This window comes from Petaurus breviceps, unplaced genomic scaffold, assembly GCF_028583685.1.
Source record: "Petaurus breviceps papuanus isolate PSGF00001 unplaced genomic scaffold, PetGlider_PUasm1.0 90919, whole genome shotgun sequence".
NCBI lineage: Eukaryota > Metazoa > Chordata > Mammalia > Diprotodontia > Petauridae > Petaurus > Petaurus breviceps.
In genome coordinates, this window is record NW_027187378.1 from 24,041,832 (window position 1) to 24,066,850 (window position 25,019).

A 25,019-nucleotide genomic window follows, 5' to 3' on the forward strand; every position below is an offset into this window, starting at 1 on the left:
AAGGGATAAAAGAATAGAATTTTCAATATACTCTTTTCTTTTTCTAACAAGTATCAATTATTCAACTTCTTTAATACCACACACCATCTTCTAGCATCCTAAACAATTGAAAAGCCAGTATAAACTCTCAACCAACGCATTAAGACAACACAATACAGAATAATAATATGCAGATTTATATAGCTCTTTAAAATTTATAAAATGCTTTCCTAAATTTTTATTTTGTTTTTCAATTAACAAGCACTTACTGTATCTCTCTCCCACTTCCCCTACTGAGGGAAAAAAGGAAGAAAAAACAAACCCTTGCAACAACTATGTATAATAATAAAAAATTGTTCATGTTAACAATGCCCCAAAATTTATGTCTTATTTTGTATCGTGAATTCATTCTCTGGTGCAAATTGGGTCGCATGCTTTTTGACTAGCCCTACAAGCATTGTGGTTAGTCACTGCCTTGATCATAGCTAATTCTTTCAAAGTTGTCACTCTTTACAATATTATTATTACATATTCTCCTGCTTTTGCTTACTACAGTTTGCATCAAGTCATATAAATCTTCCCAGATTTTCTCCAAAACCATCCCTCTCATCATTTCTTATATCACAATAATATTCCCATTACATTCACATAACATAATTAATTTAGCCAATTCCCTATTGGTGGGCAACTGTTCTTAGTTTCCAAATCTTTGTGACTATAAAAAGAGCTGCATAAATATTTTTGTATATATGAAGCTTTTTCTTCTTTCTTTGATGTCTTTGAGGCATAAGTTTAAGAGTATAATAATATATTTAATTAATATATCTAGGGTATATGCAATTTAGACTTTTTGGATACAATTCCAAATTGCTTTCCAGAATGGCTGGGTCAATTCATACTTTTACCAACAATGTATTAGTGTGCCTGGTTTCCCAAATCTTCTCTAACATTTGTCATTTTCCTTTTTTGTCATTTTAACCAATCTGCAGGGTATGTGGGTGGAAGCAAAAAGTTACTTTAATTTGCATTTCTCTATTATTAATAATATGGAACATTTTTTTCATGAAATAGCTTAGATTTCTTTGTTTGAAAAGTGCCCGTTATTATCTTTTGGCCCTTTCTCACAAAATGCTTTCCTTACCACATTGTGAGGAAGATAATACAAATACCAAACCAGTTTTGCAGACAAGGAGATTATGCCTCAGAGTTGGCTCCAGATCAGTTAGTATCAACAACTCAAAGCTTGAGTCTTTCCTGACTCCAAGTGCAGCCAGTATCCTTTTCCCTACACCCTCCTGCTTTTGTAAAAGACTCAGGAATAAAAATAAATAAAAAGACCAAAGAATGTGGAGAAGTGATCAGGCCATGATACATTCACATATCACAACTGTTTTTCCTACAAGATTAAGAACTTTTCTTTCCATTAATAATCCAGTAGACCGTGTAGATTATTTTGCTTGGATATGTTTTCTTTTCATTGTGTACCTAATTTTTTAACTACTGAGATGACCTGCACTATCTAGGTTATCTGGACCTTTCCACATATAAGATTATAGCTTCTAGACCTCACAGAGGATGCACAACAGTTTCTTCAGATTCTCCCCAAAGGGACACTGTGGAGTTGGCATAAACAAGGTAAAAGTCTTCCCTTCCACTTTTCCAAATAAAGTCTTCAAAAATTTAAAAAAAAAATCTTTAAAACTCTAGAAGCTTCTCTTACATATGGAAAGCTCAATTAATTGTTACTCTCAAAATCTGAATTTTACTAAATCATGCCCAGATATGTGTGAATAATAATTCCATCATGGGGCAGCAGTGAATAGAGCACCAGACCTGGAGTCAGGAGGACCTGAGTTCAAATCCAGCATCAGACACTTAACACAAAAACTAGCCATGTAACCTCAGGAAGTCACTTCACCCCAATTGCTCTTCCAAAAAAAAAAAGAAAAAAGAAAAAAATTCCATCAAAACATTACCATATCATTTTTAACTTTTTCCAAAGTATTGGGCTTAGAGTCAAGAGGGCCTATATTTTAATTCCATCTTTGGACACCATGGACAAGTTATATAAATTCTCAAAGCCTATTTCTTCATCTGTAAAATTTAAAGAATAATACTTGTAGAATATACCTCAAAGTGTTATCACAAAAATTAAATTTAAAAAACAACACAACAATTTTCAAGTTTTCAAATGTCAACTCATTATTTCACTGCAACAACATAGCTCTCCCACCAAGTCCTACTCCAATGTTTTACTGTAAGAGTGGAGGTAAACTTGGATTCTTAAAAGCTAGACTAGTAAAGAGTACAAACTTTGGTATATTCTACTAAGCTAGAAAGGCTCTGGATACAATATCCATAACAGACTAAATCTGCTTTCTGAGGTCAAGACTGGCTAAGTATAGAGAGGTTCATCTCCAGCAGGATAGCCAGACAGAGAATTAGACCACACTATGTTTGACCTTGGGGAAGCTAGGTGGTACAGTGGATAGAACACCATGCCTGGAGTCAGGCAGATCTGAGTTCAAATCTGACCTCAGACACTTACTAGCTCTGTGACACTGGGCAAGTCACATAACCTCTATCTGCCTCAGTTCCTCATCTGTTAAATGGGGACACACTGGAGAAGGAAATGGCAAACTACTCTAGTATCTCTGCAAGGAAAGCCCATGGACTTTATCACGTAGAATCAGACACGACTGGTTTCAGCAACATTTGACCTTCTTCCTTCTACTCCTTTTCAGCTACACACTAAGCTAGACATACCCTTGATTCTGCCATTGTCTACAAGTGTCCTATTTCCATACTCATGAACTCTGAAATTTTTTTCATCTCTCTGTAGTCTTTTATGAGTCCAACTTTCCTTATGTGATTCAAAACTCTGTTCTCCATCCTCACTGTGACTGCCACTTAGTTCTACCTTAGGTTACCACCCCTGAACTTTCATACTTTTATCCCTTTCTTATTTCAACCCCCTGATGAACTAGTTCAAGGCTATCCTATCCTTTAACTCCTGAATCCCTTGCCTCCTTGTCCTTTTACTGATCAATCTATCTCAAACCACTATTCTGGATTATGCCCACCATCTGCCTCCTTATACCAATTTATATACTGCTGAACTGAGCTGGAGAAAAATCATAAGATAACCATGCAGTTAAAAATCATAAAACAAACCAAGCTGACTTGCTCCACAACAAATTTATGCTACATAATGTCAACTAGGGCCTCATTACAGCAAATACGTTTGCTTCTATATGTTTCGTAATTGACTCCCTATTGGATTCATCATAGTGGCTATTCTAAATCTTTTGCTCTTCCTCAAGCCTCCTATAACACCAAAATTTGGCCTTTACCTTCTCAGTTGAGGTCCATCTCATACTTAACTGGAAAAACTGAGGCAATTCTCCAAAAGGCCCCTCTTTTTCCCTCCTCCTCTTCCATAATTCAGGTGTCTTCTCCCACTATCTCCTTAATTATTCTCATATATGAAATCTCAGACAAAGATGGCCCTTCTCCTCAATATATCAATCTCTTCTACATGAAAACATTATTTGTAATGGGGACAAACTAGAAGCCTTTCCAACATAATCAAAGGAGAAGCAAGGATGTCTATTATTATCATTATTGTTCAATATTGCATTAGAAATGCTAGAGATACCAATAAGATAAGAAATTGAAGGAATAAGACTAGGCAATGAAACAAAACTATCACTTTTTGTAGATGATATGATGGTTTACTTAGAAAGCCCTAGAGAGTCAACTAAAAAGCTAGCCAAAACAATCACAAACTTTAGCAAAGGTACAGGATATAAAATAAACCCATGCAAATCATCAACATTTCTATATATTACCAACAAAACCCAGCATGAAGGGACAGAAAGAGAAATTCCATTTAAAATAACTTGCAGACAATATAAAATACTTGGGAATCTACCTGCCAAGACTTACCCAGGAACTCTATGAATGAACACAATTACAAAACACCCTTCACACAGATAAAGACAGATCTAACTAACTACAGAAATATTCATTGTTCATGGGTAGGCTGAGTCAATATAATTAAAATGACAATACTACTTAAGTTAATTGACTTATTCACTACTTTACCAATCAAACTACCAGAGAATTACTTTATAAAGCTAGAAAAAAATAATAAAATTTACCTGAAGGAACAAAAGATCAAGAATATCAGGGGAATCAATGGAAAAAAATTGTGAGGGAAGGGAACTGTAGAGACCAAGATAAACTCAAAATGGGTATATGATTCAGACATAAAAGGTGCTATCATAAGCAAGGTAGTAAAGCATGGAAAACATTATCAGTCAGATCTATGGATCAGGGAAGAGTCTATGACCAAACAAGCAATAGAGAAGTTCACAAGAGGCAGAATTTTGATTACACAAAATTAAAAAGATTTTGTACAGCCAGAATTAGAGAAAAATAAAAGCAGGAAACTGGACAAGAGAAAATCTTTGCAGCAAACTTCTCTGATAAAGGTCTCTTTTCTCAAATATAGAGGGAAAATGAGACAAATTTCTAAGAATAGAATCACTCTCTAATTGGTAAATAGTCAAGTGATATGAATAGGCAGTTTTGACATGAAGAAATCAAAGCTATCAACAGTCATATGAAAGAGTGTTCTAAATCACTACTGACTAGAGAAATGCAAATTAAAACTCTGAGATACTACCTCACACCTATCATATTGACTAATATGACAGAAAATAAAAATGACAAATGTTGGAAGGGATGTGGGAAAATAGGTACACTAATAAACTGCTGGTTGAGCTGTGAACTAGTCCAACCGTTCCAGAGAATAATTTGGAATTATGCTCAAAAAGCTAAAAAGCTGTGACCCCTTGACCACAAAATATCATTAGTAGGTCCTTATCCCAAGGATATCAAAGAAAAAGGGAAAGTTACCCAGATGCACAAAAATATTTGTAGTGGTGTAATGCGAAGCAAAGGCAACTTCCCAAGGTTCAAAATACCAGCATAGCTGCTCTCCATTTTATTCAGTGACAAATTAAGAACAGAGAAAATCAAAATATAACATCATTCAAAATACAGCATTCACCAAGTGTAATTCAATCAAGTACTACTACTCCACCCCTAGGCTGTATATTCATTTAGTCAAATCACAAAGCCCCTCTTCTCAAATGGAGATTAGTTTCAAATCATTAGTAAAGTACATTCATTTGTTCAATCACAGAGTACAAAAAAGTCAAAAGTTCCCCACCCTTGGATCACAACTGAATCTACCCCAGAGTTATAACAAGCCTAAGCACAGCATTTAATACCCAAAGAGAGGTCTTTTCTTCATCTTGACCAGAGGCAAGTTCTCAGCAATCTTTGTTCCTGGGGAAACAAAGCTTAGCAAGGCCACAAGATACATTGCCAGTGTCTTCATTAATTCATTCTGTCTGCAGAACAGTGCTAGGACCCCTGAAAACATTAGCAAAACCCTCTTCCAGGATTTCTGTAAACATACAACAAGAAAATCCTTCTTCAGGGATTCTGAACCAACAGCAAGGTTCCAGGACTTCTGTAACAACAGCACTGTCCTTCACCAGTGGACAGAATTCACTCTCTGTCTGCAGAACAGTCTCAGGAGCTCTGAACCAACAGCAAGGCTCCAGAACCTCTGCAACAGGACTATCTTTCACCAGTGGACAAATCTGGCAAAACAACATCAAAACAGAAAGACAAAGTACCAGCATAACAGCCATGTCTCCTCAGTCCTTGGCAGCTCTGGGTAGCAGCTCTCAAAAGCCCTGGGCAATTCAAACCGGCCCTCAGCAATCCTCTAGCAATTCTCTCTGTCTCTCTCTGCCTCCAAGATGCTGCTTCCAAAAAATTCTTCTGCCTCTCCCTTTGTTTGTGTCTCTCTAATTTTACATCACCAGCTCCTCCCAGTTCAGCACTCTCTTTTCACATCAACAAGTCCATCCCACAAGTGGGATTCACAAGCTCTGGGTTTTAACACAATCAATCCAAAAACCAAGCCAATACAGGGGGATCTTTAAATTCCATTACTATTACAAGTGGCTAAGAATTGGAGAATGATTGAATGAGTTATATAAATGTGAAGGAATACTATTGTGTTCAATAAGAAATGATGAAAGGGATAGTTTAAGAAAAACCTGGGAAAACTTACATGAACTGATGTATAGTAAAAAGTTAGCAGAACCAGAAAAAGAATTTACACAGTAATAGCAAAACTACAAAGCTAATCAGCTGTGGAAGACATAATAACTTATCAATATAATGATCCACCATAATTCCAAAGGACTTATGATAAAAAAAAAGCTATTAAACGAGAACTAATGAACTTTATGCAGATTAATGTACATTTTTTTTTACTTTTTCTTTTATTTCTCTTGGAACATAGCCAATGCAGAAAATATTTCTGTATGACTTCATATGTGTAATGAGTAGTCTATTTCTTGTTTCCTTAATGAGGGGAAGGAAAGAAGTTGGAACTGAAAATACAATTGAAAAAAAATTTTTAATAGGACTTCTAGAGGGTGGAGCCAAGATGGTAAAGTAAAAGCAGGGACTTGCTTGAGCTCATCTCCAAACCCCTCAAAACACCTCTAAAAATTATTCTAAACAAATTCTAGAGGGGTATAACCCACAAAATGACCAAATAAAATGCATCTCCAGTCCAAGACAGTCCAGACAGGAAGGGTATATCCCACCGGGTTGGGAGCAGAATAGAGTCCAATGTGGGTTGCATCAGTAGACAGGGCCTAAGCAGACCACAGGAGACTGAATCACTGACAGCTCTGGTGATTTCCAGACTTCTCAACTCACCAATACTGAAAACAATGTGGAAGATCAGTGAGGGAACTCTGTGGGACCTGGGTCAAAGAGGAGTGTGACAGGGTGGCAGCAGCATGGCTGCTTTGGGAGCTCTGGGCCCATAGACAGTAGTGGATCCAGTGACTGATACAAAAGCCCTAAAGCCTGGGGCTACCTACCCCCACCCCCACTGGAAGAAGAATCCTGCCTTGAAAGGGAGTTAAAAAGTCAAGTATTTGGCTAGGAAGATGAAGAAACAGCACAAAAAGAATCAGACTATAGAAACTTACTTTGGTGACAAAGATGATCAAAACATACAACCAGAAGACAAAGACAACAAAGTCAAAGCTCCCACATCAAAAGCCTGCAAGAAAAATATGAATTGGTTGCAGGCCATGGAAGAGCTCAAAAAGGATTTTGAAAATCAAGTAAGAGAAATAGAGGAAACACTTGGAAGAGAAATTAGAGTGATGCAAGAAAATCGTGAAAAACGAGTCAACAGTTTGCTAAAGGAGCCCCCAAAAAATACTGAAGAAAATAACATCTTAAAAAATAGACCAATTCAAATGGCAAAAGAGTTCCAAAGAGTCAATGAGAAGAATGCCTTAAAAAGAAAGATGGTCAAATGGAAAAGGAGGTCCAAAAGCTCACTGAGGAAAATAATTCCTTAAAAATTAGAATGGAACAAATTGAAGCTAATGACTTCATGAGAAATCAAGAAATTATAAAACAGAATGAAAAGAATGAAAAATAGAAAACAATGTGAAATATCTCAATGGAAAAACAGAACTTTTGTCTCTCTGCTGGGTGGGAAGAGGAGAATAGAGTTTGTAGTACCAAAACTGGAGGTGGAATGACAACAGATTGTGTTCAGATAAAAGGAATTTCAAGTTGATAAACACAGAAGAACACTTGTGAGTGACAGTAAGGATATGATCATCTTTGTGTATAGCTGTGGTGGGATAGAGTAGGTCATGGGAAATTAGTTGAAGAATTTGGAGGTTAGGGTTTTTAAGGCATTTATTAAGTACTTACTATGTGCCAGGCACTGCCTTGGACTAGTAGAAATAATTGCTGGAGATACAAGCAAGCAATACAGTTCCTGTTTTGAAATTCTAATGAAGGAAGTTAGTATATAAAGGGAGGCTGGAAACCAGAGGTGAGGTGAGAGGACAAGTGGAGGAGAAGACTGAAATAGATAAGGATGTTGTATGTAAGATGCTAAGGAGTTGGCCAGGAATTATCATGGGGGAGTGGTTTTAGGCAAAATAAGGCAAAAGCTCCCCTATTAGAGCTTAGAAACCCAGGAGCAGTATCTAAGATGACAGGGTGAAGGGTAGGAAAACCCTAAGATTTTACCACACCCTGTAAATTGACAAAGATGACAAAAGAGAGCAATAATAAAAATTGGAGGGAGATAGGCACACTAGTACATTGTCGGTGGAACTGTGAATCCAGACAACCATTCTGAAAAGAAATTTGGAATTATAAAATAAAGTGACTAAAATTTCCAGTCTTTTTACTCCAGACACTATAAGGTTTATACTTCAAGGAGGTCACTGATAAAAAGTAAGTTCTAATACACACCAAAATATTCATAGCACCCCTTTTTGTGAGAGCAAAGAATTGGAAAAAAAGTATATGTCATCAATTGGGGAATGATTAAACAATGTGGTACATGGATGTAATGTAATATTTACTGTGCTATAAGAAATGATGAATACAGAGAAGCATGGAATCTGAGGCAAAGTGAAGTAAGCAGAGCTAAGAAAACAATGCACACAATGATTACAACAATGTAAACAAAAAGAACACTCAAAAAAATTGTTAATGTTACAAAATTATGAAGAATCAGCAATAGCCCAAAAGAGTAGTTATGAGAAGACATTCTCACCTTTGTAGAGGTAGGAAGTCTACAAGTGTGGTAGGTATATTGCACATATTTTCAGACTTTTTGATGTATTATATATTGTGCTTTCTCCCCCTCTTTCTTCTCTTTTTCTCTCTCTCTTTTTTTTTTAAAGCAATCGGGGTTAAGTAACTTGCTCAAGGTTACACGGCCAGGTGTTTCTGGGTGGGTGCTAAGTGTCTGAGCCCGGGATTCGATCTCCAGGTCGTCTCAACACTGGAGCCGGTGCTCTTACTCACTGTGCTACCTGGCCGCCCCGATTCTCTTTTTCTTTAAATATATTTGTTATATACAATGGCTTTTTGGGAAAGTTGAGAAGAAAGGATACTGGGAGAAATTGATATAAAAAGCAAATGCTCTCAAAATTGTTTGAAATAAGAAAAAAAAGGACTTCACATATTTCTTAGCTTTACTTGGCAGATTTGGCAGTAGATTAGATATGAGGAATGAATCAAAGTAAGGAGTTGAGGATAACACTGAGTTTTAAAGCCCAGGTATCTAGGGATAGTGGTATTCTCAACAGTGAGAGGGAAATCAGAAAGGCAGAAGGCTTTAGGGGGAATGAGATCTGTTTTACACACTGAGTTTGAGATATGCATGGGATAGTCTGGAATGTCAAAAGGAAGCTGGTGATAAAGAACTTTAACTCAGGAGAGATAAGAGTCAGGCTTAAGTCTAGATCTTAGGATCATCTGCATAAAAATAACTTAACCCACGGAAACTGATGAGATCATCAAGTAACATAATGCAGAGTGAAAAGAGAAGAAAGCACAGGACAGAGCCTTGAGGGACCTGCAGGGTTAGTGGATTTGACATGGAGAAAGAATCAACAAATGAGATAGATAAAGTTCAGACAGGTAAGAGGTTAACCAGGAAGGAAGAGCATTATGAAAATCTAGAGAGAAGAGAATATCCAGAAGGTGAACAAAAACAATGCAGAGACCAAAAAAGAAGCTAGATTGAGAAAAAAACATTCGATTTAGCAATTAAAGAAATCATTGGTGATTTTCGATAGGGCAGTTTTAGTTGAATAGGATCAAAAGTCATATTGTAGAGGGTTTAGAAGAAAGTGAAAGGAGAGGAGGTAGAGGTACCTAGTGGAAAGTTATTTTCAGGAGATCAGTCACAACTGGGTAAGAAGCCACAGGTTAAAAGTTAGTTAGTATGATAAGATCAAGAGGTTTGGGGTTTTTTTTTTTTTAAGGATCTCATAAACATAAGCATATTTGTAGGCAGCTGGGAAGGACCTAACAGATTAGATAGGGAGAGATTGAAGATTTAGAGAGAAAATAGGAATAGTGGAGACAATTGTCAGGAAGGAATAAGAACAAGGGTGTATGATAAAAGGATTGGCTTTATCAAGAAAGATTACCTCTTCATCCAAGACCAAAGTGAAGGAGATGGGGACATGGGGGGGGAGGGAGGGGGGACAAAAGATGTCTGAATCTTAATACAGGGGACACCCAAAAAGAGCAAGATGTCAGTACGCACCAGCCAAGGTCGGACTCTCAGGCTTTCTCATACCCACTCCCAACTGAATTTCCCCCGATGCTATCATTCCTAATTGCAGCTGTCTCCATGCATATGTAAAAATCATACAAGATTATGAAACAGAAAATTTTGCTCAATAATGCTTTATAAAATGTGGAGACTTTATCAAAGATCCATCATGGCTGTCCAGCAGACTCTAAGTAGAAGAGATTCCATTTGCTCCTGGTCTGCAAATAACATTGGACATTGGAGTTCATTACCAATACAGAGCTTCCCTAGTGAGATCCATATCCACTTAAGAGTTCAGCCTTTGCGGGGGAGAGCGGGGCAGGAGAGGGAGTGGCAGAAAATTTGAAACCTGAGGAATTGTGGAACTAAATGTTGTAAACCAAAAGGAAATAAATTAAATATATATATATATTCTTCTGTATACATGAAAAAAAATTATCTACTCAGGAAAAATCAAGTGGCTAAAGAATGCCTGTTATAACTGTTATATGAAGATTGGTGGACAACCCACAGAATCAGCCATCAACACATCTATTGTGGACAGACACAGCACATGGATAAAAACTGTGCTTAGAACTAAATGGAAGGAAGAGAACAAATTGAAATAACTGGGAAATTTTGCAGTGCAATTAATGACCCCCATTTAAAAATAATTATTTCAGTGATATTTTAGGGCTATGAGTTATAAAACACTATTATCAGAGAACAATTAAGGTTGAAAATCACAAAAAAGGTTATTCATGTAGAGGAGCAAGGTTGGTGTGAGGAAGTTGAAACAAATTACCAATGAAGTGCAAGAAATCTGCAAAAAAACACAAATTTAAAATTTGCATTCCGGAGCAAGAAATGTAGAGTTACACAAATAAAATATTAAAATGTCTTTGACCCCAAGTTTCCACTGCTAGGCATATATCCCAACAGGAGGTCACTAATAGAAAGACTCTATGGCAAAGTATTTATTGCAGTACTTTTTGTGCTGAAAAAGAAGTGAAAACAAGGTTAATGCCCATCAGGTGGGGAATGGCTAAACAGATTGTGGTACATGAATGTAATGGAATATTCTTCTGCTTTAAGAAACTATGAACTTGATGAATACAGAGAAACCTGGAAAAGACTTAGATGAACAGATGAATTAATCCAAATTGTTTTACAGAATGACTTTGCCAATTCATAGCTTCACCAACAATATATTAGTGTGGAATGCAATTTGAAATAAAAAAGCAATTAAAATACCCTTCAACCCAGAGATTCCTCTACTAGGTATATATCCTGAAAAGGTATATATCCCATTATGTATATATCCTTCAAAAAGAAAGGCTCCATATACAACAAAATATTTATAGCAGGACTTTTTTGTGACAGCAAAGATAGGGTAACAAAGTAGATGTCCATCACTGGGAGAACAGCTAGACAAATAATGTAATATAATAGTTCTATAAAAAATTACAAACATGATGAATACAGAGACTTGCATCATTTTCATATAGAAAGACTGACACATACTGTAAGTAGAGTGGGAAAAATTAACATAGACTGGCTAAAGCAATTTAAATTAAAAAGAACAATTGCCACAAAATAATCAAAATTTAATACTGCAAGATTATAAAGAACAAACTCATTCCCCAAAAAGAGGTATATGAAAATATTTCCCTACTACTTCTTGGGAGTGGTTAGGGTCCCCAGGTGTGGAACACTGCGTAAGTAAGGTTTGTTTGCTTTTTCAATGTACTAACCAGCATTGCTGATTTTTTTTTCTCTTCTTCCTTTAAAAATTATTTTTCATATTGGATGATTGGGCCAGGGGGGGAAGGGTGGGGAGAGGGATGCAGGGCAAAATCTAGGTGATAAAAATAGAAAATACCAATAAAATCTATTTTTTAAAAAGAACTATCTTAAGTAGGCAAGAAAACAATATACAAAATGGCTATGAAAATGTAATTAGAAGGAATAACAATAACAAAGAACACAAAATAATCAAAAGTGAATTATAAAGAAGCTTGGCATCAAAGGAGAAATATTAGAAGATAATTCCTTTCCCCTCCTTCTTTGTAGAGGTCAGTGTCCATAGGTGTATATCACTGCATAGAATATCAGATTTGTTGATCAATTTTGCTAAATTGCTTTTTCTCTTTTAAAAAATTTTTGTTATAAGGAATGGCTCTCTGGGATTCAGGAGGGGAAGGAAATCTAGGTAATATAAAAACAAAAGATATCAATAAAAATCAGTTTTTAAAAAGATTAAATCAAATAAAGAAGCACAAAGGATGACATTGTAGAGATTATTATGAGAACATAGGTTCATTACATGGTAAAAGCAAGTAAGAATCAATGGATAGCCTGCATTGCTCTTAATGGCATCCACACAATGTCAAGAAAATTAAAGGAAAGTATGTCAAGTGGACTAAAGAATTTATGGAAAGACATGGACAAGAGCTTCATAACACGGGCAGACAAAGATAAGTTATGATCTACATTGCTGAAGGAAGTATCCACATCAAAGAAAGAACTGACGTTACAACAGGGGAAGGAGTGAAGGCAGGTTATTATCTATCCTCATTCAACAGATAAGGAAATGGTTACAAAAGAGAGAAATGTCTTCCCTATGGTCATACTTAATTAGTTGAAGAACCAGGTCAAGAACAAATGACTCCTAGGCCTTTATTCTTTCTATCAGGCTACATTTTCTCAATTAGGTAAGTTTGTACTATATCTTAAATTAGGTAAACATTGGTTATTTCAGGTTGTCCTTCAATATACTCTAGGAAGTCCATCAAATTCAACCATATGAAGAAGAGCAGAGGGAAAAACATAAAGTATGTCTACTTCCTGCTTCCAATTAACATAACAAATAATTAGAAAAACAGAAGCTTTAGAAATGTTCCTACCTTTTTTTGGGTAGTAAATGCATTTTTATTGGTAACACTTGTTGAAACCTTAGAAACTTTTTTCTCTGTTGCCACCATGTGAGTTTTAGGAGCTGCAGTCAAAATTTTAAACATATTTGATGTAGAACCCTGTTGGACATTCTCAGAGATTTTTTCTTCATTTTCTTCACTCATTTCCTGTTCTGATAATCCTTTCACAGGCACTTCACTGTCAAATTTTGATAACCGGTTGCCAGTGTTTATAGGTACACAGTCAGTACTGATACCATTAATAATAGGACTTTGAGATCTTTCATCATCAGCATCGATGTTTTCCAAAATAAGGGTATCAGACAGGCTGAATTCAACACTTGTAACTCTGTTTTCATTGTCTTGAATAAGCCTGGCAGTACTGGCTAATGCTTCACTCAGAATTACTGAAGTTGAAATGTTCTCATGTCTTTCTTCCAAAGTTGTAATGTCTGCAGAAAACCATTCAAATTGTATCATATTTATTAGGAGTGATAAGGCTATAAAGTGTAAGCAAATGTTTAAAGTTTTAAATGCAAGCATTTTAAATACAAGGTTGTTCTTCTACCCAAAACTTTCCTCTAAATTTTCCCACTTAGACTCGAACTCTTCTACATAATCGATTGCTGTTTCTTTAACGGTAAAGGCATAAAAACTTGCTTTTATACATAGAAAAAGGAAGAAAGAAGGGGAAATAATGAGTTTCTGCATGTTAGATGAAGTTTTAGTTCACACAGGTACTGAACTAACACTATTCATCAATGAAATTGTGTAAAGAACAAAGAACTTACCATAAGTTAAATTCTGATGAGACAACTGGTTTTCTTGCTGATATGGGATTTTTTGTTTTACTGGAGTGAAAAATTTATTCTGGAAATTTATCAGGGGAATCTCTCTGGGTAGGGAAGAGGCTTTTCTTCCTGAAGAAATAGAAGGTTCACCTGCAGAAGTCAGTGAAGGTAAAGAAAATAAATTTATTCAGAAACAAATATTTAATGATTAAATAGACTTCATTACAGCAATATAGAATATTTACTTGGGTATTTTCTAACATGTATAACATTACACTTATGTTCTCTATCCCAATGTCATTTGATTATACCACTCACAACTTGAAGGTGGAATATTTTTTTAAAATCTACATATATAAAATTGGTAGTACAGTTCAATAGAATACCAGGTCTGGGATTCTGGAGATATGAGTTCTATTCCTACCTCTGTCACTAACATCAAAAAGTAAAATCAAATAAATACAATCATAAGACTCTTCCAAAGAGTTTCACGGATTGAGAGATTTCAAGATCCACCTAAGCCAATGTATACCTAAAAAACAGCTTCTGTACCAAAGATCTGACAAAAGGCTATCCAACTTCTGCTTAAGACCTTTAGTGAAAGAAATACACTACTACCTCCTATGACAGCAGGTTCTACTTTTAGATAGCTCTAATTATCTTTTAGTTTTTCCTTAATTCAAGCCCAAATCTTCCTCTATGTAAATTTTACCCACTGCACCTAATTCTGTTTTCTGGGCTGAAACAAACTAAGTCTAATCCCCTTTCCACAGAACAGTCTTTTAAAGGCTTGAAGGATCCTGCCCCACCAAGTCTCCACTTTTCTAAGATAAACATCCTCAGTTTCTGTTATGGGATGTACTCCAGGCCATTAATCATGCCACCCATTTTCCTCTGGCTACACTTCAGCTTACCAGTGAACTTCCTACACTGACAGGTAGAAATAAATCTAAACCACCAGAGCTGGTCTAACCACAGGAGAAACACTCTCACATACGTCCTTCTTGACCTTAAGGGAGAGTAAGATTGAATTAGTATTTTTGGCTACTGGGCTACACTGCAGATGCATATTGAGCTTGCAGTCCATTAAAACTCCCTGATTTTTTCCATCTGAACTTGCCTACTTCTTCCTCTATCTTGTGCTTGTGGCACTGACTCTTTAAGCCCCAGGCATATGAATTTGCATTTCCATTTCATTTAGTCTTATTATGTTAGATTTAGCACTTTGTTCTAGCCTAGGCCTGCACAACCTGTAGATGTTTTCCTCTACATTGTTCTCAGGTTGCCTGAAATCCTTTGGCGTGCCAAAGTTGTGCAGGCCTTTTCTAGTTTAGTTAGAAACTTCTGAATTCTGTCATTCATATTATACTTTTTAGTTCTGTGTCATCTATAAATTCAACAAGTAAGCCATTTATGCCTCATCCAAGCCACTTATAGAAATAAACAGCAGAAGCTGTTTGGAGACCCTACATTAGAGACCATTCTTCAAGTCTCCCATTAAGTCATTACTGATGATTCTTTAAATCTGATTGTTTAATCAGTTCTCAATCTACCTAAACTGTATTTTATCTTCCCTAATACTCTCTTCCACCTTAATCCCCAAATACTTTTTTCCCTAACGAGGAAATTCACTCACGTTTTTCATCACTTTACAAACTTTTAAAGATAAAGCTCTTACTATCAAATACTACCCCTACCCTTAAATGTCAGGTAAGCTATCAAACGTCTTACATCAGCACAATGTTCCCAAGAAAAAATTATGTTGAGTTTTCTGCTTCCTAGAATCTTATTCTCCTAGGTATTAAAGAAGCTTTAGATAATGAATAATCTAATAATTTTTAAAATACTGTACAAGACAACAGGCTTCTGGGATTCCTTGAAATAAACTAGTTGTTAACCATACTATGTTATAAACCATACTATGATTCAAACCTCCCAATTAGGAAAACCAACACAAATGAGTTCCAAAATATCTAAAAATTTAACCATGGTTAAGCCTTATTCTCTTTTTAAAAAAATTCCCAATTACATGTAAGAACAATTTTAACATTTTTTCTTCAAATTTTGAGTTCCAAATTCTCTCCCTCCCTCCTTCCCCTCCACCCCTCATTGAGAAGGCAAACAATTTGACAGTTATATATGTGTAATCATGCAAAACACATTTCCATGTAAGTTGAGCTGTGAAAGGGCAGATTTTTGAAAAATAAAGAAAAGTAAAGAAAGTAAAGAAAAAGTATCTTAAATCCACATTCAGGCTCTACCAGTTCTTTCTCTGGAGATGGAGAGCCCCTTTTACCTTAAGTCCTTCAGATTTTTCTTGCACCATTGTACTGCTAAGAATAGTTAAGTCATTCACAGTAGATTATTATAAAATATTGCTATTACTGTGCACAATGGTCTTCTGGTTCTGCTCATTTCATTTTGCATCCATTCATACAAGTCTTTCCAGGTTTTTCTGAAATATGCTTGCTCATCATTTCTTATTATACAATAATATTACATTATGTTCATATGCCACAGCTTGTTCAGTCATTCCCCAATTGATAGGCATTCTCTCAAGTTCTAATATACTGTTATTAGTGGAACCAATGACTGGGATTTAATAAAACTACCAAAAAATTTTGCAATGATACTTGTTATAAAGACAAATTTGTTTTTCTGCTTTCAGCTCCACTCAACTGGAAATGGGTAGGGAATGACAGGAAAGGTCAACAACTAACTGAATCAGTTCTGCCACAATGCAAGCACATCTTTCTCTATAGTCACAATGCCCAATAGAGATGTTCATCTGTGTCTCTGTAAGGGTTATGGGATTTAAAGATCTCCCATGCCCCATGGACGTGCTGACATAGCAGAGCAAGAAAAAAAAAAAAGCCGAGCTAACGGTCCTGTGGTTGGCAGTTGGTGGCAGTTGCCTTTTTTTTTTTTTTTGAGTTAAGACTCCTGCTGAGGACTGCCGGGGGCCAGAGCTGCTGGGAGCGCGCTGGGTGGTTGCTGTGAGTGGGGAGAGGAGGACCTTTGCCTGAGGTAGCCTGTTCTGTTTTGGAGGCTTGAAAATGTGGGTGCTTTCTACTTTATCTACCTGTGCCAATATCATAACTACTCTGATGGCTTTCACTTTCTGGTTTTGGGACTCAGTCTTTTGGTATCTGAATAAATTTTCTAGTTTATTTCCCCAAATGGCAAACCTGACGTATTTTGTGATGGATAATTATATCAGCATATTTGTAATCTCTATAGGCATTGTGAATATGGCATTGCTGATACAGTCTCTTCTCAGGCTACCTGAGTGGAAAGAGGGAGAGGAAGGAAGTAGTCCATTCTAAAGCACTACTTGTTCTCTCAACTTTTAACCTCCCTTGGGAAGACTTGTCTATCCCCACCTCCCCTCACCACCCCTGATGGGGTGCTTGGCATCTATATTTGTAATATCAATTTGTAAAACCAGTTTGTAAAATCATACCCCCCCCCCCCGCCAGATTCAGAGCATTAACTCTGCCTAGCAACAACTCATGAATTGTTTATCTCAGCTTGGAACAATAACAAGTTATGAATCCTTCACAAAAGTATCTATTAACATTCCGGCTTAGGCAACTATTATCTCCCCCTTGTATAGTGTCCCGCTGGCCCCATGAATCCTTCAGTACCCTATCTCTAGGTTGACTCCTTGGCTGCCTCAATGAATCCTTCAGGATCCTATCTCTGGGTGAACTCCTTAAGAGCCTTGGTTCCCAGACATCAATCTTGTCAAACATGACACTGATGGGTGGCAGACTGGGCACTTCTCAGTCAGCCCTTAACTGCTAGCTGACCTGGTGAAGTTTCAAGCATAAAACCACACCTCCAGGTAGCCCCGCGTTGGGCTTTTTCCCAGTGAATCATGGGCAATAAGCCTGCACAGTTACATAAAAAATGCATATTCCTTTAAACACTGGCCCCACTTTAACTCCTCCCTAATCCCATCCTTAATCACCTACGGTAGTTATCATAATCAGCAAGGGTTCTACTATGGATTACCCTATAAAAATATTAATTCTACCCCTTTGAGGTTGCAGGTCCCCTAAGGATCCTTGCCCGCTATACAGCCTAACAATAAACTGGAAGGTCCCCTAAGGACCCTTGCCCACTGTAAATTGTACAATAAACTTTTACAACTCTGACTCCAAGTTGGCCTGGGCTGAATTCTTTCCAGACTGAATCGCAGGCTTTCTGGTCTTACATAAGATCAGAGTTCCTGCTGAACCAATTGTGAGCCATCCTTCATCACCCCCACTCAATAAATTCCCATGGCTCCCTATTGCCTCCAGTATCAAATACAAAATTCTCTGGTATTCAAAGTCCCCACTCTTTCTAGTCTTCTTATACCTTAAACCTAACACATGTTCTTTTATCCAGACCTTCTTGTTGTTCCTTGAATCAGGTATCTTCCCCAATCTGGGCATTTTCTTTGGCTGCCTTCCATGCCTGTATTGCTCTCCCTTCCTCATCTCTGCCTCGGGGCTTCCCTGACTTCCTTCAAGGCCCAGATAAAATCCCACCTTCTACAGAAAGCCTTCCCTAACCTCTCTGCTTCTAGTACTTTACCTCTGTTAATTATTCCTACTTCTCTTGTATATAGCTTGTTTGTATGTATTGGTTTGTTGGCTGCCTCTTCCATTAGACTATGAAGTCTTGGAGGGAAAAGGTTGGGTTTTGCCTCTTTTTGTATACCCAGCACTTAGCACAGTGCCTGATACAAACATAGTAGGTACTTAAAAAATGCTATTGACTGACTGAATAATTCCCTTCGAACCTTCCACTCTCTACCCAAAATCAAATGCAACAGTGCAGATTTGGGCATTTATTTCTAGATCAAAATATATCTTTGCCACAAAAATGTATCAATACATATATAATTTTATCCTTTAACTGGTTCTGCAATTATCTAATTTCTCACTTTAAAATAATTTGCACTAACCTAAGTAATAAGACTAACCTGAAAATGAATGCTCATCTGATGATACTTTGTAAGTCTTATCCAGTGAAACAGGACTCAAGATCACATCTCTCTGACTTCTCTGTAACTCCAAAGATATAGTGTCTTTAAGTGACTGCTTTTGTGTAGCTTCTAGTGTCCTTGTTTTCATTCTTTGAAATATTTTTGCAGGAGAGTCATAGGTTACAATTTCAAAAGTTTTATTCCCTCTGAAAACTTCCTCATTTGGAAAAAATGTTGCTTCTTTGCGTTCATTAGTTTTTTCATCAGAGCCATCCGAAATATCGTCAGAGCCAAGATAATCGACTATTATTGTTGACTGAAATGAACTGATTTCATTCTCACATTGTTCTGTTTCTGGACTCAAGTGCTCCTCATTTGTATTGTTGTTGTCATTTAAATTGTTGTTTCTATATTTCACTAAATCTTTTAATGGTGTAAGAGTATCTGAAGGTACATTTTTTGAAAGAACTGCATTAATTGGTGCATGTCCTCTTCTAAGAGAATTCAATGAAAACTTTGGTGTTTCTGGACTTTGTAGAGATGATGTAATCATCTTGATAACACAGTGGCCAAAAAAAGTCCTTGAACAGAAGATTTATTTAAAACTAATTGTTCACAGTGAAACTTCAAGGGAAAACAGGGAAAGTAGAATTCAAGAAAACTTCAATTTTCTTCATGGTTTTATCTAAAAGAAAATTTTAAACTGTTACTGTTATTCATAATATTAAGAATATTTTTTCACTGATTAAAAGGATGTGTTGATTCATTACGTCTAATATAATTTATGCCAAATTTATTTGAACATCAACATTCATATAGTTTTGTTTAGGGAGAGAAATTCAATTTTTAATAGTAGGTCTTTAATAGCTAAATAAAGCCTATATAGATAAAGATATTGAAAAAAGTAAAAATAGTAAAAAAAAAAAGTAAACATATTATCATATTACCCACTCATCAGTTCCATGAAGTTATTTGTTTCAATTGATTAAATTTCAAAAATCTGAAGAAATACTCTACTACAGTATATGGCATCTTATCAGAGTATTTATTAAATATTAATTTGCATGTAACCTTATAATAGTCATCATGATGAAGTTTCACAGATATAAACTCTTCCTTTTAGTTACCTTCAGTTTAAGTTTTAGTTATGACACATCTAATGTGAAAACTGGAAAAAAAAAACCCAACAGTAAATTATTTAGAAAAGTAATTCACAATCCTAATTTTGTGATACTCTAGGATATCAAGTTACCAAAGGATGTATGCAAAATATCAAAACAAGTTAATTTTTATATGCCCTGTTTTAGAAAGCTTATAGGAAGAATTATATACTTGATACAATGCCTTTTAATTGTTCTGTTTCTTTCATGTATTTCTTTCTAGTCTGTATGTTCCTCCTCAAAGGATGGGACCATGTCTTTCATCTCAGGCAGGTATCTTTGATAGTGCACAGCAGTGGTGTCAAATTCAAATAGAAATAGATCCCTGTAGCCCACATACTGATTTAGAAAACCACAAATTAACATTATCTATGTTGTACTACATTTTATTTTATTAAAACATTTCCCAATATTTCCAGCAGCTTATAGCCATCAGGCTTCAAACTTGACACCTGAGCATGGTAGGGACAATCTCCAAGACTAAGTCGTTTCTTTGATGGGGTAGGACTAGATAACAATAATAAAGATAGCTAGCATTTATATAATGCTTTAAGGCAGAGGTATCAAACTCATAGCCAGAGGGTATATGTAGCCAGCAAAACTAAACCAGATTAAAATGTTATTGGGAAATGTTTAACATAATAAATAAAAATGGAACATAGCAAGTGTCAATTTGTGATTTTCTAAGTCTGTATGTGGCCCACAGGGATCTGTTTCTATTTGAGTTTGCCACTGTCCCTTTAACTTCAACTTTCATCTTTAGCTGGCCCTGACAAGAATGGAAGCTAATCAGTAGGGACCAGAAAATGCCTTGAAGACCTGACAAATGGCTAAATATTAAGATTCAGTTAATATATAAGAAAAGTACTTTCTACTTTATAGGAAGCATAAGTTACCATAAATTTCTGTATATTTACTTTACCTCTAATAAGAAATGGATGGAGGCTACAGTCATATTTAGGCATACACTGAAATACACTTCCCTCTTTACTAAAATCCTCATCAATTCCTTGATGAGCGATCTTGACTTCTTGAGGGGCTGCTCCTAAGTTTGCACATACTTATTGGGTACACATCACCAGAAGAGTAGGTGATAATAATATTTTAGCCACCACAATTCACTAAAACCATATACTAAGGTTACAATTTTACACTGTTAAAGAAAGCACTCCACACATTTGGGAAATCATTATCATTACAATATACACTAAAAAAGTCCAATTATTGGCAATGATGGGGTGCTTGGGATCTATGTTTGTAATATCAGTTTGTAAAATCAATTTGAAAAACCAGTCTGTAAAATCACATCCCCCCCACTTCCTTCCCCCCAGAGTATTAACTCTGCCCCTTTTCCCTGCCAGCACTCTGCCCAGCAACAATTCATGAACTGCTTATCTTTGCTTTGGAATAACAACAAGCTACACCTATGAATCCTTCACTAAACCATCTATAAACCTTTTAGCTTAGGCAAATGTTATCTCCCCCTAGTATAGTGGCCAGCTGCACCTATGAATCCTTCAATGCACTATCTATAGGTTAACCCCTTAGCCAATTATACACATACTGAGTCTCCTTTAGCTTTGGTTCCCAACATCTATCTTGTCAAACATGACACTGATGGGTGGCAGACTAGGCACTTCTCAGTCAGCCCTGACCGCTAGCTGACTTAGTGCTGTTTCAAGCCTAAAACCACACCTCCAGGTAACCCCCCACCCCTTCGGCTATTTTCAAGTGAATTATGGGCAATACACCTGTGCAGCTGATATTAAAAATGCATGTTCCTTTAAGCACTGACCACTCCTTAACTCCTCCCTAATCTCACCCTTACCCACCTAGTTTGCATAGTTGACATCTGATTTACTGTCTTAACTCCTTAAAAACTCTATCTATGACTTCTTTAAGTTTGCAGGGTCCCTAAGAACTCTTGCCCGCTGTAAAGTATAACAATAAACTTTTACAATCCTGACTTAAAAGATTGCTTGGGCCTTGTGAATTCCTTCCAGACTGCACATCAGGGACTCTGGTCATTGATCAGAGCCCCTGTAACACCTATTGCCCCCCTCATCAGCAACAATAAGGTTTAAACCAGTCAGATTTTACGTAAAAAAAAAAAAAACTAGACTATATACCTATGAATGTACTAAATAAGTTAATACTGAATAAGTATGAATGAAAGAAATAATGAAATGAAAAACATGGCGTAGTGATGGATAGATACTAGGCTTGGAGTCAGGAACATACATTTTTGAATTCCTCCTCTAACACTGTCTGACCATGGTCATTTAACTGCTCTGACCCTCAGCTTTCTCATTTCTAAAAGGCTGCAGTTGGACTAGATGGTCCTTACATTCCCTTCCAGCTATAAATCTATGATCTTATAATCTCAAAAGACACTAACTTTAGCTTACTATCTGGCCCACTAGTCCTATATTTGCTATGCAATATAAGCCAAATATTAAAGGGTCAGTAAACATGAGTTATCTGGGTACCCCTCAGACCTATTCAGGGCCATGGAGATGGGGACAGTTGCCAACTGGCAGCTTTACTGCCCACTAACCTGTTCCAGGTCACAGATTCAGGGTAAACTGAGAAAGGGGATTATCGTTTTCTGATTAAGGAGGCCCTTGGTCATGTATAGAGAAAGGAAGAAGTTTAGAAGCTAGCAGCAGAGGTGCAGAACCCAGACCCAGAGCAAAATCTTAAAACATCTTAAAACATACCAGGGGCAGCACTGGCCCGGGAGTCAGGAAGACCTGAGTTCAAATTGGACCTCAGACACTTGACACTAAACTAGTTGTGTGACCTTGGCCAAGTCACTTAGCCCCAACTGCTTCCCCCCTCAAAAACAATCAAAAACATCTAACCCAGCCTCCATAGGAATAACTAAGGAAGGAATCACAGAACAAAAGGGAGCTTACAATTCTGCCTCTCCCAACTAATAGAGCTAGCCAGCTATCTGAGAGGGGTAGAATCCAGCAGCATCTACTCTTGTACAGAACCAAACCCGAATGAGAAATTTGAGAGCTCAGGTCAGGGGGCAAACAATCAGACTTTGCCCTGGATCAGACCACTCTGGAAGCACTCACTGAAAGTTTGCAGGTCCTCAACCTGTCCCTGAGATGTTGGAATAAAAACACTTAAATAACAAGAAAGCAGAACTACCCAAACCTCCCTTCAACAAGTACAGCAGAACCTACCTCTGAAAACATGTCAGGAAGCAGGATGGAAGAATGCACAAACAAAAAATAGAACCCTACTATAACAAGCTATCATTGTGGCAGGGACACTCAAGACCCAAACCTAGAAGAAAAGAATAACTTTAAAACATCTACAAGCAATGACACAGAAAAAAAAATACACCTTAGGCACAAATTCAACTAGAATTCCTGAAAGAGATGAAGTGAGAGGTTTTAAGTTTCCCTCCAAGACTTCATAGTCTAATGGAAGAGGTAACCAACAAACCAATACATACAAACAAGCTATATACAAGAGAAGTAGGAATAATTAACAGAGGTAAAGCACTAGAAGCAGAGAGGTTAGGGAAAGTGATCTTACAAAATCAGGCTGCTCAAGTACAAGAGGAAGAATGGACTTGAACCTAACTCTCTTCCTAACTGGTCAAAAGGAAGAAGAACACACACACAGTCGGGTATGAAAAAACATTTCACTCAATAGGGAAATGAAAGGAAAAGGGGAAGAGAAGAGGTAGAGGAAGCAAAGATTAAGGGAGGGATCAGTCCTAAGCAAAACAAACTCTAAGAATGTAATTTAGATGTAAAGGGAGGGCAGGGAGGCTATTTCTGCTAAGTAGGAGAATCATCTAATAATCAAATGCATAAGCACTAATTGTGTCCAAGGCACCGAGCTCTCCAGGAACCTCGGGATTCTATCGGGAGGGGGGAGGAGAGGCGAGTGTGCAGGAGGGAGGTGAAGGGGCCCCCCACCCCGGACCTCTTCCCTCCCCCATCTTGTTCTAGACCAGTTGGACCCAGTGCAGAAGGCAGGGGGAGGAGCCCGAGAGCGAAGGCCAGAGGAGGCCCAAGGCCGCACCCAAGGGGAAGCGGGGAGACTGCCCAGGCCGGTGGAAGGAGACTGGAGCCCACAGGAGCAAGGGCTGATGCTGACAGAGGAAGAGGAGTGGGGAGGAAGGGAACAGCGCTCCACGCCGACTTTGGACCTCAGAGTCCTGGCTGCGGTGTCCCCCGTCTCCCCAAGCTCCCCAGGCCCTGAGACCGCCAAGGCCCTGGCGGCGGGGGCGGAGCGGGCTAGGTCCAGAGCTTTCCCGTCGCAGAGTATCGGCCCCAGCCCATCCCCGCGGCTCCCAGCACTTAGGCGGGGGGACGTGGGGCGAAGGGAATGCAGGAACCCACCAGGGTGACCTTCCGAGCGTTCCCCCCCCCCCCCGCCGCGGGCGGGCAAACTCACCTCTGCTAGGCTCAGGCGAGAAGACGAGCACTCCACACACCGCCTTAATTCAAAGTGGGAGCACACGCCCGCCAGCCACCGCCAGGCCGTGTGCGATTGGTGCATCCCGACGTCTCGTCGTTATTACGTCACGGCGCAAGCTTCTATTAATGCACCAGGGAGGTCACTCTGGTGTGTTCCCGCCTGTCTGGAGCTGCAAAGCCGCTGTGCGGGTGGCTGGGTTACGAGTCTGAGGTTACCATTCATTGGCCCTGCCAATTTCTTTCATCGGCCCCAGTTTTCTTCATGTGCAAAATGAAGACGAGATAGACGTCTTCTAGGCCATCGGGTGATTTCTGGCCTCAGCTTACATCCGAGCTCATTAAAAAAGTGTGCAGAGCTTAAGCCAACCTTCTTCTAAGCAGACTTTCTGCAGGACTTTTTGCTTAGGTCCTGTAGTCTGCCCTGCCATACTTACATTTTTCTTTTTTGGTCGAGGAGGCGTCCTTAAGTAGGAACTGCAAACAAAGCTGGCCTCCCAATTATGATTTGTTGAGTAGAGGAAAAGCTCAAGAATTACCCTGTAAATTTCATTTGCCT

General features: G+C 37.7%; 1 protein-coding gene across 4 annotated transcripts in view; it reads right to left on the reverse strand.

The window, feature by feature from the left end:
• Positions 1 to 24,581, reverse strand: part of MIS18BP1 (MIS18 binding protein 1) — a 47,549-nt gene extending 22,968 nt beyond the window's left edge. For 2 of the 4 annotated variants that reach the window (XM_069075582.1, XM_069075579.1), the window contains exons 1-4: positions 24,441 to 24,581; positions 18,853 to 19,540; positions 13,878 to 14,027; positions 13,078 to 13,538 (exon numbers count right to left, since the gene is read on the reverse strand). In XM_069075582.1, the coding sequence (XP_068931683.1) occupies positions 13,078 to 13,538; positions 13,878 to 14,027; positions 18,853 to 19,408 (1,167 nt within the window). In that variant the 5' untranslated portion in view covers positions 19,409 to 19,540; positions 24,441 to 24,581. Of the gene's footprint in view, positions 1 to 13,077; positions 13,539 to 13,877; positions 14,028 to 18,852; positions 19,541 to 23,212; positions 23,316 to 24,065; positions 24,084 to 24,440 lie in introns of those variants that run through there. The other 2 variants (XM_069075580.1, XM_069075581.1) reach the window with 2 other exon arrangements.
• Positions 24,582 to 25,019: the final 438 nt, after the last annotated feature.